General features: G+C 42.4%; 1 protein-coding gene across 1 annotated transcript in view; it reads right to left on the minus strand.

Moving 5' to 3' along the window:
* Positions 1 to 212: 212 nt before the first annotated feature.
* Positions 213 to 13,906, minus strand: part of LOC140458972 (serum amyloid P-component-like) — a 33,486-nt gene continuing 19,792 nt past the window's right edge. Inside the window, exons 5-6 of the mRNA XM_072553710.1 lie at positions 1,138 to 1,194; positions 213 to 761 (exon numbers count right to left, since the gene is read on the minus strand). Of these exons, the coding sequence (XP_072409811.1) occupies positions 213 to 761; positions 1,138 to 1,194 (606 nt within the window). The remainder of the gene's footprint in view (positions 762 to 1,137; positions 1,195 to 13,906) is intronic.

Raw genomic sequence — 13,906 nt, forward strand, 5'->3', positions numbered from 1 at the left:
GTGGGTGTGCATGTGCGTGTGTGTGTATGTGTTCATATTTGTGTTGTGTTAGGGAATGCGTGTGTGTGAGGGTTGTGTTAGGGTGTGTGTGTGCGTTTTGTGTGTGTGTGTGTGTGTGTCTGTGTGGGTTGTGTGTTTCTGCACTTGTGCCTGTTTGTAGGAGTGCCCGTGGGAGAGTCAGCCCCCGTCAAGTCCAAAACAGTCCCAATTTTTTAGAAGTTACAATCGTAATTATCCTCCATATTCATGTTCCCTCTGCTCTCGTATGGTACTGTGTGCCAGGTGATGATGTTGCCCCCAGCGCTGTGACACCCTTGACTGTGCAGTTTCATGTCTTTTGCTGACAGGACATGGTCGCACAAGTGGACATCTGTCAGCTCTCCCACGAAACTCTGCTTGCTATCAGCATTGCCCTCGACCCAGTCCTGTTCCTGAGCCAGGATAAACGTGCCCCCACCTCGGACCATCCCACTTCTGTTACTAACTTTCTGAAGACTCTGGACTCCTTTGAGCCAGAAAGCGATGAATCCAGTTGAGGATTTCCAACTCACACAGAAGTGTCTCAGCAGAGCATCGGTCTCTGGGAGGGCGAAATGGAATATGTTGCTGCCAAAGTAAAGGGACAGCCTGGTGTCCTCATTGTGCCAGAGCAGCAACTCGTTGTCCTTAGTCGCTGTGGCATAGGAGAACAAGCTGTAGCCTCGCTTCGCCTCTGAGGCAGCCCTCAGGCAGAGAGTGAACGCTGTGAGCTGGGAGAATTCCTGTCGCTTTGAATTGAGAAAACTAGCGACTTGCCCAATAAATCTGTTAACAAAGATAAGACAGAGTTGAGCCTTTAAAAAGGAGCATCTGTGAGATGCAAAGGGAAAGGTAGAGGAAGAAATGGGAAAAGTCAGATATTCCAGTCTCTTCCTACTCTCCACTGTTTTGCACTGGCTTATTCACTCAGGCATCTTCAAACTCACATAAACGCACACTTTAACACAGTCACAAAAAACTTGTGCAACAATCAAAGATTTGGAGACGATTATACACATAAGGAAGAATAAAAGCCATGTAAAAATATTCAAACTGGTGGGCAGAATGAAAATTAAAAGGAGGAATTGGTTTCCTTTCTACAGCGTGGGCTCATTGGACATTTGAATGTTTTCTTATTGTTGTGACAGTGTTTTGTGCACTGAAAATCACACTCTTCTACTCAGTCAGTTCCACAGCCGAGTCAGAATGAAAGGAGAGAATGAGGTTGTAATGCAGTTTTACCAGAAATATATGACCCACAAAAGTGCACAATGGGCATCACATATTTAGTACTGACCCTCTGAAATTGCGGCACTCCCTTAGTACTGACTCTCCAACAGTGGGCACTCCCTCAGTGCTGACCCTCTGATAGTGCAGCACTCCCTCAGCACTGACCCTCTGATCTTGCAGCGCTCCCTCAGTACTGACCTTCTGGTAGTGCGGCGCTCCCTCAGTACTGACCTCTGATAGTGCAGCACTCTCTCGGTACTGACCCTCTGACAGAGTGGCACTCACTCAATACTGACCCTCTGATAGAGCGGCACACCCTTAGTACTGACCTTCTGATGGTGCAGCACCCTCTCAGTACTGACCCTCTGACAGTGTGGCACTCCCTCAGTACTAACCCTCTGACAGGGCGGCACTCCCTCAATACTTGTCATTTGAAATTGTAGCGCTCCCTCAGTACTTACTCTCCGACAGAGCAGCTATTCCTCCTTCCTCACTGTATCTTGAGACTTTACAGCACTCCCTTGTTACTGACCGTTCGACATTGCAGCATTCCCTCAAAAATAATCTTCTGAAATCGCAATGTTCACTTGGTTACATAACTGGGTCGAAGGTAGAAGACAGAGTGTGGTGGTGGAGCGCTGCCTTCCAGACTGGTGGCCTGTAATCAATGGTGTGTCACAAGCATCGGTGCAGGGTGCACTGCTTTTTGTCATTTATGAAAATGATTTAGATGTAAAAATAGGAGGTATATTTACTAAGTATGCAGATGATACCAAAATGTAGGTGTAGTGGACAGCAAAGAGGGATATCTTAGAATACAATGGGATCTTGATCAGACAGGCCAATGTACCAAGGAGGGTGCGATAGAGTTTAATATAGATAAACGTGAGCTGCTGTACTTTGGAATAGCAAATCAGGGCAGAACTTATACACTTAAAGGTAAGGACCTAGGGAGTGTTGCTGGACAAACAGATCTGGAATTGCAAGTTTATAGTTTCTTGAAAGTTAAATCGCAGGTAGATAGGATAGTGAAGAAGACATTTAGTGTGTGTTCCTTTATTTGTGACAGTATCGAGTATAGGAGTTGAGAGGTCTCGTTGCATCTGTAGAGGACATTTGTTAGGGCACTTTTGGAATACTTCATGCAATTCTGATCTCCCTCCTATAGGAATAATGTTGTGAAAGTTGAAAGGGTTCAGAAAAAAATTTGCAAGGATGTTGCCAGGTTTGGAGTGTTTGAGCAATCGGGAGAGGCTGAATAGCCGGAGCTGTTTTCCCAAGAACGTCAGAGGCTGAGGGATGACTTTATAGAAGCGTATAAAATCATGAAGGACGTGGATAGATTAAATAGACAAGGAATTTTCCATGGGGTGGCAGAGTCCAGAACTAGAGGGTGTAGGTTTCAGGTGAGATGGGAAACATTTAAAAGGGACATAAGTGGCAATGTTTTCATGTAGAGGGTGGTGCATGTATGGAATGAGCTGACAGAGAAAGCGGTGGACGTTTGTACAGTGACAACATTTAAAAGGCGTCTGGATGTGTCTATAAGTAAGAATTGTTCAGAGGGATATGAGCCAAGTGCTGACAAATGGGATTAGATTATTTAATGATATTTGATCAGCATGGGTGAGTTGGACTGAAGAGCGTATGTCCATGCTGTGCATCTCTAAGACTCCATTACTCGACTGACTCTCTGACAGCGTGGCATTCCCTCAGTACTGACACTCCAACAGTGCTTGCCCTCAGTATTGACTCCCTGACATTTCAGCGTCCCCATAGTATTGAACCACAACAGTCCAATACTCCCTCAGTACTGACTCCCTGAGAGTGTGGTGCTCCCTCACTCCTGACCCAGCAAGAGTGAAGCACTCCCTCAGTAATGAACCCACTAACAGTGAAATGTTCTCAGAGTCATTGCTTCATGATCACTGGGTAAAAGTTCTGACATTCCATCCAAAACATCATATTGGGTTTATGTACTGCAAGTTGATAACAACGAGTTCAGGGTGGCTGCCCATGATCACTTTCTCAGGTGCGGCTGGGAACCTTTGCTCAAATGGCTTTATTGCTGCTGTGACATGTTGAATAATAACAACTGTGTAGTTTCTGTTCCCACAGCTGGGTTGCTGAGAAAGTCACCTTCTCAATGTTGCCCCTTCCCAGGGATACCTTTCAGTTTAAACCCATCACTAGCTGATTGTCCTTTGAGAGTCTGGGACTATGGTACCTTCACGTACCAAGTTTTTTTTAACAAAAGCCAAGAGACATGAGAATGTGAAACTGATCTGTTAAAGGCTGAAGGAGTTAAGCTTTGTGTACTAGCATTGATCTGTGATGTTCACTGGACTAATAATCTTCTCGTGCAACTAATATTCACGCTGACCCATTGTGTTTTATCATTAATCATCATCATGCCTTTCATATTACCCTTCAATTCTGATTTTCTTCAACATTTAGAAGCTTCAATGTCTAGATATTATAGAGATAATAGACAATAAAAACACATCACATCCCTGTTTGAAATCGCGACTCTTTCCCCATTTTAAATACACAATCCTGGGAACATTGGCACTGGCGAGAGAATCAAATGTGCAGAGAATGTCTACGCATGAAGCGCCCACTGCTAAAAATCTCCAGGATCATTTGCAGACAATTGGGAACTGTGGATAGACTGAGTAAGCAATAGAAATAACATAGCAAGACAATTCTCCAATGTCTTAGAATGTCCTAAACTTAATCTTCAACCATCTCCAATCAATACATCACTACAAAAAAAAGAACCTATGAAATTCCTTTGGAAACTAAAAATTCCAGTGAAAATGTGATTTTCCAACCAAATAGGATACACATTCACAATAGCAGCAGTGAAGAAGTTGGCCCGAAACCTGTTGGTGTGTGTATCCAAGATTCATCTGGATTTTCAGTAGCAGGAGGCATGCTCAACTCTAAAATTTTGGGGCATCTGATTTGGTCATGAGAGTTAAAAGCCATAGAAATGTACAGCACAGAAACAGACGATTTTGGTTTAAATCGTCCATGCTAAACAGATATCCTAACCTAATGTATTTCCCAATGCCAGTAGTTAGCCCATATCCCTTAAAATCCTTCCTACTCACATACCCATCCAGATGCCTTTAAATATTTTAATAGTACCAGCCTCCACCACTTCCTCTGGCAGCTCATTCCATACATGCACCACCGTCTGAATGAAAAAAAAAATACCCCTGAGGTCACTTTTAAATTTTTCCCCTCTCACCCTAAACCTATGCTCTCTAGTTCTGGACTCTCCCACCCCAGGCAAATGACCTTGTCCAGTTACCTTAACCATGCCCCTCATGATTTTATAAACCGCTATAAGATTACCCCTCAGCCTCTGACGCTCCAGGGAAAACAGTCGCAACCTATTCAGCCTCTCCCTGTCGCACAAATCCTCCAACCCTGGGAACACACTTGTAAATCTCTTCTAAAACCTTTCACGTTTCAACAACATCGTTTCGATAGGAGGGAGAACAGAAAAGATGGAACCAATATCCTGTACAGCCAGAACATGACCTGGCAACTCCTAAAGTCAAAACCCTATCTAATAAAGCAAAGCATAAAAAAAGCCTTCTTCACTATTTTATCTACCTGTGAGTCCACTCTCAAGGAACTATGAAACTGCACTCCAAGGTTTCTTTGTTCAGAAACACTGATTATTCAGGAACAAGAGACTATGACTGTGACTATGACTACAAGTGAGGCAGGTAAGAGGAGCCAAAGGACAGGAACACAGGATTCTCACCATTTGCAATTAACACACATGAGAGCATTTCAAGTTGCCTCAATAAAAGTGGGTTCGTTCAGATAAATGACAAAAGGATTGCAATAAAGAGCATTATTCAAGCAAAATGTGTGGTGGGATAGGGGAAACGATTCTCAGTAAATAGGAATGCAATGGTTTTGGCGATAGTACAGAATTTTGAGGTTGTTTGACATCAGCAAGTTAAACTGAAACTTTCAAGATGGAGTTAGATAATTATTTAAGTAGAAACAACACACAAGGGTCTGGGGAAGAGGCAAGAGTATTGCACCATGTCACATTGCCAATTTGGAGATGTGTTGCAGAAATGATGGGCCAAATGGCCTTATTCTGCTCCATGACACTTCAATTGTTCATGGTTCTATAACTTCCTTCGCCCACAGCAATGAACATGAGTCCAGACAGCTGCTTTTTACGATAGTTTGGGATATTAGCTTATGACTCACCAGAAGCTTTCCTAGGATGGAGGAGAATCTATGCTTGATTGCCGATTTAGGTACCAGTAAGGGGGCAGAGCAGAGAAAAATGTTCTGCAAAGCGACTGTGAGGAGCGAGACAGCATATTAAGTGGGAGGACCTCAAAAGTCACAGTCTCTGCCTATTGCATCAGCTTAATACAAATTTCCACAGGTTGAAGGAGAAGAGAATGATACCCATGTGACAGAAAGACTGATGTGAGACAAGCGTGTTCCGGTTTTAAGGGTACTGTCACCAGAAATACAGAAACTGGAATCTGTACCAATGGGCCAGACTCCATCTGAACTGACTGGATGGAACCAATTGTGTTCTTACTGTGTGCTAGTTAGGAAAGTATAGAGGATTTAAAACAGAATAGGGAGAGAAAATATCAAATTTGAAACGATATGTTAAATCAAAGAGCAAGTTAAGGCAAAATACAAAGAAATGATAAAAGGACAGTGCCAGGAAGAGCATAAATTTAACATTAAAACAACAGATAAGATTAGAACTTATTAAGGCAAAAAAGGATGAAGCTGCAGACTGTGCATCCGACTAAAGATCACATATGAAATAAAGCAGATGATCTGAGAACGCGAGGATAAATGAATCAGTATGATCTAGTAGCTTTCACGGAGACATAGCTCCATGATGACATTATGTGGAACATGAACCTTGAGAGGTTCAGGACATTCAGGAATGACAAGAATCCAGGAGGAAGTCTATTGGATGTCTTTGCTAACCAATTATGACATTTTCCCAAGAAGAAAGCATGACTTAAGTTCATAAAATCAAGATATGGAAACAGATTTTGGTATCTGTAAGTAGTAATAAAATGCAAAAAGTATGTATGGTATTCGTGTGCAGCCCCCTTAACTGTGGGTGCATGGTAGGCTAGAACATAATTACAGAAATCTGAGAGCGAGTCAGAAAGATAATGACGGAGGATTTCATTTATGGACTACTAATGATATATGGACAAAGAGGTGTTCTTATAATGTTTTGAGATTTTCTTTTGGAACAGCATGTTCAAGAGCCAATGGGATTGCAAGTTATAGTAGACCTAACATTATACAATTCTTCACTTTGACTTGACAACAGCACACTATTGATGGTGATCACCACTGCCATTCTGCCTTGGTGTTTAAATTGTTAGCAGTGATAATTTCATGAATTTCTCCATTTAGTTAAGTAGAATACACTCCACAATGGAAGAATACATGTGGATGATTGCAACCATGATAATGAGAATTTTTTGTTAGATGAGCCCTACATAGTATAAGGTCCAAAATGCACCAATACCAAGAAAGAGGCTTCTTGTACATGCATCGTGAGAGCAAAACCTCCAGTAACCATCACATGGAACACAAATGGGCAAAACATCATGAGGAACACTTTAGATTTTAGAGTCTATTCCTGGACAGAGAATAATGTTCTATTTCAGAGCTCTCTAACACTGACTCACCTAAATTGATCTGAAGAGCTGACTATGTGTAAGGCAGAGAGTGAGAATGGTGTGAGTGTCAGAAAATACAAACTCAATTCAACAGGTGCATCCGAACCTTATATTTAATTTATCTGTGGAATGTGGGTGCTGCTGGTCGGACTATTATTTTTTGATCGTCCCTAATTACACTTGAGATAGTGTTGGTGAGTTGCCTTCTTCAACACTTGCAGCCTATGTGCTGTGAGTACTGCCAGAATGCCATTCGGGAGGGATATTGACATCTTTTACTCAGCAAAACTGAAGTAATGGCAATATATTGCCAAGTCCGGATCGCGAGGATGTTGTAGGGAGACTTGCAGGCAACATTGTTCCCATGAAACTGCTCTGTTGGTCTTCTAGTTAGTAATGGTCATGGGTTTGGATGGTGCTAATGCAGCTTTGTGGATTCTTGCAGTGCGTGTCAAAGATGGTGCACATTGCTGTGTTGGTGGTAGAGGGAAATGTTCTTTTTGGATATGGTGCCAATTAAGCAGGCTACTTCATCGTGAATCGTGTCAAGCCTCATTAGTGGTGTTGGAACTGCCCTTGTCCAGACAAGTACGAATATTCCATTACACTCCTGACTTGAGCCTTGTACATGGTGGATTGGATTTATTAAGTCAGTAGATGATTTATTCGCTGCAGTGTTCCCAACTCTTGACTGCCCTTGCAGTCTCGGTATTTTTCTGGTAAGCCTCGTATAATATCTGGTCAATGGTAACCCCAGAATGTTGATAATTAACAATTTAATCATGGTAATGCCATCAATTGCTAAAAGGCAATGGTTAGATTATCTCTTATCAGAAATGGTCATTGCCCGGCCTTCGTGTCAGTCAATTACTTCTTGCCACGTATCAGTTCACGGCTAGATTTTCAGATCTTTCTGCCTTTTGGCATTGAAACTTATGCTTCTGAAATTTGTGACAATTCAGTAACTCTAACAGAGTTAGTTTGTCCTTGTGGTTTTTTTTCAAGAGAGGTCATAAAAGCAGAGATGCCAATATGTCTGGATGCTTTAACAATCACTGGAGAGAAGGCCAATTCTCCCGTTCGAACTTGTTAACTTGTTTGGTTTAGTTGTAGTAGAGAAGCTGCTGGTAGCTGTAGCAGAAGCTGCTACAGTGCAAAAAGGTTCTATGCTTCAGCAGATGATTTGTGACTGGCTTCTCTCTCTTAAATCTCTCCTGCCTTTGGGTACCATTGTTTGAATTTAACTTTTGCCTATGAGTATGTTTATAGGAAGGTATGGGAATTGGAACAGCCCCTTAGTTAAGTTATCATATCGAGTCAGTTAAGTTTTCCAATATTTATTTTAAATTCTGTATTTTTGTGTTGATGTTTTAACTGCAGTGCTTAAATAAGTTCGATTTTGCTTAAAGCTGAGGGTTTCACTGCATCAGACCTGGGATACCTGCATCACATGTACATTTAAAATAAGAAACGTTAGAGTCTAGGCTACCTTCTTTTAATATTTTGAGGATATCTGGCCTGTTCCATAACACATGCCCTGAAATTTAATCGCTGCAGATAGTTACTCCATTACTCAGACAACTAACTCTACCATTGCAAATATTCCTTCTGCTGAGACTGATATCATTTTCCAAAGGTGCACATTACTCATAAAATGAGTACGTAACAACAATATGTTTTCCTTGAAAAGGAAACAAAATGTCATAAAGCTCACCGTGCTGCATGGCCAATGTAAGTACAACATTATATTTATGCTATTCATTCAATGTCAAACTTGCATTTCACGTGGTTCTCACCAATTTGCAGTCACTTACTATATGACACCCGTATACAGTGTCAAGGCATCTGCTCTCCGCTTGACTCTAGCATGCCAGGATTCACTTTTTCATTTCAGTGAAGTAAGAGCTCAACTGGAAAAGGGAGCAACTCAAAACTGTGATTGCCCAAATACAATTCTGCTTTAAAGTTAGAATGCCAATGATGCCATCACGGAAGCAACGTTCAAATGCTGAACAGGCATCACAGTCTGAATACAAGTAGAGTTTTTAAGGGAGAAATGGCTCTTCCTTCATTGTCTGATTCTTCCGTTGGCTGAGAAAATGATTTAAACAAAATGTTCTGTGCCAGGTTAGCTGGCAAAGTAAACTTATGCTTCTGATGCTGGCCTGAAATTCGACTGATCAACAAGGATCTGAAATGATCTGGGACATTTCACTTGAACAACCTCGATAAGTAAATTGCCATCAATGAATAGGTTGGCACCGTTTCAGTGGTTGGCACTGTTGCCTCTCAGTGCCAAAGACCTGAGTTTGATTCCAATCTTGGGTTGCTGTGCGAAGTATGCACATTTTCCTCATATCTGCGTGAGTTTCCTTTGGCTGCTCGAGATTCTTGCTGAAGACATGTATGCTAAGTGGATTTGCCATGCTTAATTGCTCTGAGTGTTCAGGCATGTACAGGCTAAGTGGGTTAACCATGGGAGAGAGTGAGGGGATGGGACTATGTGGAATGACTTTTGGAGGGTTGGTGCAGACTTGATGTGCCAAATGGCCTCTTTCTGCACTGTCAGGATTCCAGAATTTAATTCCAACATTTTCTGTAGTTCGTCAGTAAAAAGAGCTCTTCAATGTAAATGTTACAACTGTATGATTAAAAGGCTTATCATTTGAAACTGTTCTTCCCATTAATAGGAACACCTATAATAGTATCTGGTCCGGCCTGCACTGATGTCAAGATTAGCCTCACTTGTACCTGTAGAGTCAGAACCAATCCCCCAGTAAACATCACATGGACCATCAGTGGGAGAGAGATCACCAGAAACTCTTCATATATTACAATCCATTCCTGGACAGTTGATAATGGCCTATTACAGAGCTCCTTGACACTGATTCACCTCACTGGATTCGAAAAGCTAATCTCATGCATGGCAGAGAATGAGCAGGGTTTTCATGTCAGCTGATACCATCTCCATTCAACAGGTACATCTCTGAACGTTCTTACATGTAATTCTTAGAGACAGCTTACTCCTTCATGAAGTAAACTATAATATTAAATCCGTAGTCGCTATTCCACTAAGCACAGCAAACTAAAATTATGCATAATGCTTTATTGAATCCATCATCAAAATCAGTGATGCTATTTTCTAATCAACCTGTTGAGAGATGTAATTCACACCTCTGGGGCAGATATGCCTGTGTCCAGCCCCGACTGACCACTATGACAGTGAATGCCAAACAAAGAAACGTAGATGAATAGACAATTTCACCGCTCCAGTCTATTCCAATATGCAATATGATAACTGCTGACCATCCAACTCAGTCCCTTGTTCCCGCTTTCTCCTGATACTCTCTGATCCCTTTTACCAGAAGAACTCTGTCTGTCTCCTTCAGGGAAAAAAAAAATCATTCAATGTTTTGGCCTCATCTGCTTTCTGAAGATACAAAGATACATAACATACCCAGTTTAATGTTTTCTCTGAACATGTGGCTGCATTACTTGTAACTTTTACTAGTTGTCGTCAAAATGAATTTATATGAAGTGGGAGAACACTAAAATTGAAATGACCATGATAATAATATTAGCTTGGTTCTCTTTGATGTCAGAATCTCCTCTCAATGTTACAGAACATGTACTGGCTGTCATTCAGTTGGTTTAATGAATGCAAGCAGGAGTAGGCCAATTGGCCCATCAACCATCCTGCACCATTTAATAAGACCACATTCATTCTGGTTCTGGACTGAATTCCACAATTCTGCCTGTCTATTCCCTTCACTGTGTCTCTTTTATTGATCAAAAGCATACCAAATCTTTTATTTTATTCGTTGGCCCACGCCAACTGCCCGCGGGGGAAGGATGTTCCAAAGAATGCCTATCCACTGAGAGAGAGGTTACTCAGTCCCCTCGGACATTCTACCAATATCAGTTGATCCCTTTAGCCGTAAGAGCAATATCCAACCCCTTCTTGAAAGCATGCAAAGTTTTGCCTTCAATTATTTCTCTAGCAGCAATTTCAGAGACTCACCACTATCTGGGTGAGGAAATGTCCCCTCATTTCAGGCCTAAGTAGCCTACGTTGTACTCTTAAGTGATGAATCCCCACCCCCACCAAGTTCTGGACTCCCCTGCATTTGCCTTGTCTTGTCCTGTTACAATTTTAAAGGTTTTTATGAAATCCACACCCCTTCCATCATCAGGTGCTTCTCAAGTCCAGTGACTGTACTCCCAGCAAGTCCAGTCTCCCTTCTTAATCAGCACCTGTTCCGCCCATGCCTAACTGAATCTAACTGCTTAAACTGAAGGGAGCAACCCCTACTGGTTTATTTGGGAGGCAAAATCCCAACCAGACCCCTTTCACTGATACAGTCATTCGATTGGTGGAACTGGCCCTTCTCAGCAACAATGGCTCCTTCCAATCCTCCCACCTCTTCCAGAACACAGGGGTAGCCATGAGAATCCACATGGGCCCTCAGCTATCTCGATCTCTTCGTAGGATATGTGGAACAGTCCATCATCTGCAGTTAGACTGGCAAGATCCCCCATCTTTTCATCTTTTTTTTAAGATTACTTACAGTGTGGAAACAGGCCCTTCGGCCCAACAAGTCCACACCGCCCCGCCGAAGCGTAACCCACCCATACCCCTACATCTACATCTACCCCTTACCTAACACTACGGGCAATTTAGCATGGCCAATTCACCTGACCTGCACATCTTTGGACTGTGGGAGGAAACCGGAGCACCCGGAGGAAACCCACGCAGACACGGGGAGAATGTGCAAACTCCACACAGAGAGTCGCCTGAGGTGGGAATTGAACCCGGGTCTCCGGCGCTGCGAGGCAGCAGTGCTAACCACTGTGCCACCGTGTCGCCCAATCATCTGCTGCATTGATGATTATATCCGCGTCACCTCATGCTCCCACAAGTACGTTGAACTCTTCATCAAATTAACACCTTCCACCTGACTGCCAGTTCACACGGGCCATCTCCGATACCTGCCTCTCCTTTCCGTACCTCTTCATCTCAGTCTCCAGTGACCAACTCACCACGGACATTTATTTCAATTGGACCAATGCCCACAGCTACCTGGACAACACCTCCTCCCATCCCGCCTTCAATAAAAACACGAACCCTTACTCCCAATTCCACCTCCTCTGTCATTAAAGCTCCCAGGAGGAGCAATGCCACTCCAGGACATCCAATATGTCCTCCTATTTCAAGTACCACAGTTTCCTCTCCCACAAGCTCAACTCCTCCATTTCCCACACCTCCACACTTTAATCTCACCCCTCCAAGTGCAATAAGTTAGAAAACCCTGGGTGCTTGTCTTCCACCCAAAAATCTCTGGATAATGCGTGTTATCCTCTGCCATTTGTGGGTGGCACGGTGGCACAGTGGTTAGCACTGCTGCCTCACAACGCCAGAGACTCGAGTTCAATTCCCACCTCAGGCGACTCTCTGTGTGGAGATTGCACGTTCTACCTGTGTCTGTGTGGGTTTCCTCCGGGTGCTCCGGTTTCCTCCCACAGTCTAAAAATGTGTAGGTTAAGTGAATTGGCCATGTCAAATTGCCCGTAGGTTTAGGTGTTGGGGAATGGGTCTGGGTGGGTTGCGCTTCGGCAGGTCGGTGTGGACTTGTTGGGCCGAAGGGCCTGTTTCCACACTGTAAGTAATCTAATCTAATTTCCACCATCTTCATTCAGACTGTACCACCAAAGATATCTTTCTCTTCCCACCAATATCTGTATTCTGCAGAGACAATTCCCTTCATGACTCCCTCAATAGTCATGACCCTTGTGTTGTTCTTATGTGTTGTGTTGCAATCCTCGTACAGCTAATACACTCCTACCCCTCCCATCAGATCCATACCTAACACATGGTTTTCTGTCACAGATGAAATCAGATGAAAGTGAGGAGGTTCTGTACTCGGCCGTTTGTTTCTTCAATGCTCACAAAACTGACCTTCCAGCCCAGGAAGAGGAGCCCAGAGAATACGCTGTAATTCAATTGAAATGAGCTCGAGGTGCATTCACCTAATTAATTGAAATGGAGCTGAAACACAGCTGAAAACAAATAGTTTCACAACTTGGAATAGGAACTTTATTGAACCGAAAGTGTTCTTGGAATGTTAGTCTTCAATTAATAGTTAACATGATAAAATATCAATGTGGAAAAATGCAACAGATACCCCTCCAAAAAGAAATTAATTCAGAACTGTTTGAAACATGCTATGCTATTGCACATGGAAACATATGAAAATTCCAGGCCAGATGTTTGTGATTATTAATCAGATTAGGTCATGTAATGCCAAGAGTATTCAAGCTCACATGTGTGAATAATCAAGGGAAAGGCTAACAAACTACCGATACCAGGAAGTGAAAGATACAGTTAAGTCACAGCTATAGCTGTTACACATAATTAAACTCTTACTCAGGAATATGAAGGCAGGAAATTGGTGACATTGCGATAGGTGGGAGTAAATTTTTGCCATGTGGTTCGAAAAATTTCAAGTTGTTTTATATGCAAAGAGTACAGATGTTCTCCCATTGTTTTTGTTTTCTTTTATCATGCCTCTTTTTTCAATTCTCAAGCCAAATATGTCTTTGAAAGAAAGCCTACCACGTTAATTGAGAAATGAAATAAGAATGAACTAGCAATTCAGATTTCTGTTTCGACTTAGAATAGTCCAAAAGCAACATCATTTGCGATCGTAACAGATCATTTCTGAAGGTAATGAAATGAGAGGAAAGGTTATTGCAAAGCAATAATGAGGCGTACAAAACGTGAATGGACTCGTTTGCAATACAACACCAAAACTGATGGATGATCCATCATTAAATATGGTGCTACCTATTTAATGAAATGCAATCACCGGAATTCATTTCATCCTGTCATTTTCTTGGGGACTTTCTTTTGTCTGTGAACGCTGCAATGGTATTGCATTTTTGAACAA

This window comes from Chiloscyllium punctatum, chromosome 34, assembly GCF_047496795.1.
Source record: "Chiloscyllium punctatum isolate Juve2018m chromosome 34, sChiPun1.3, whole genome shotgun sequence".
NCBI classification, from domain to species: Eukaryota; Metazoa; Chordata; class Chondrichthyes; order Orectolobiformes; family Hemiscylliidae; genus Chiloscyllium; species Chiloscyllium punctatum.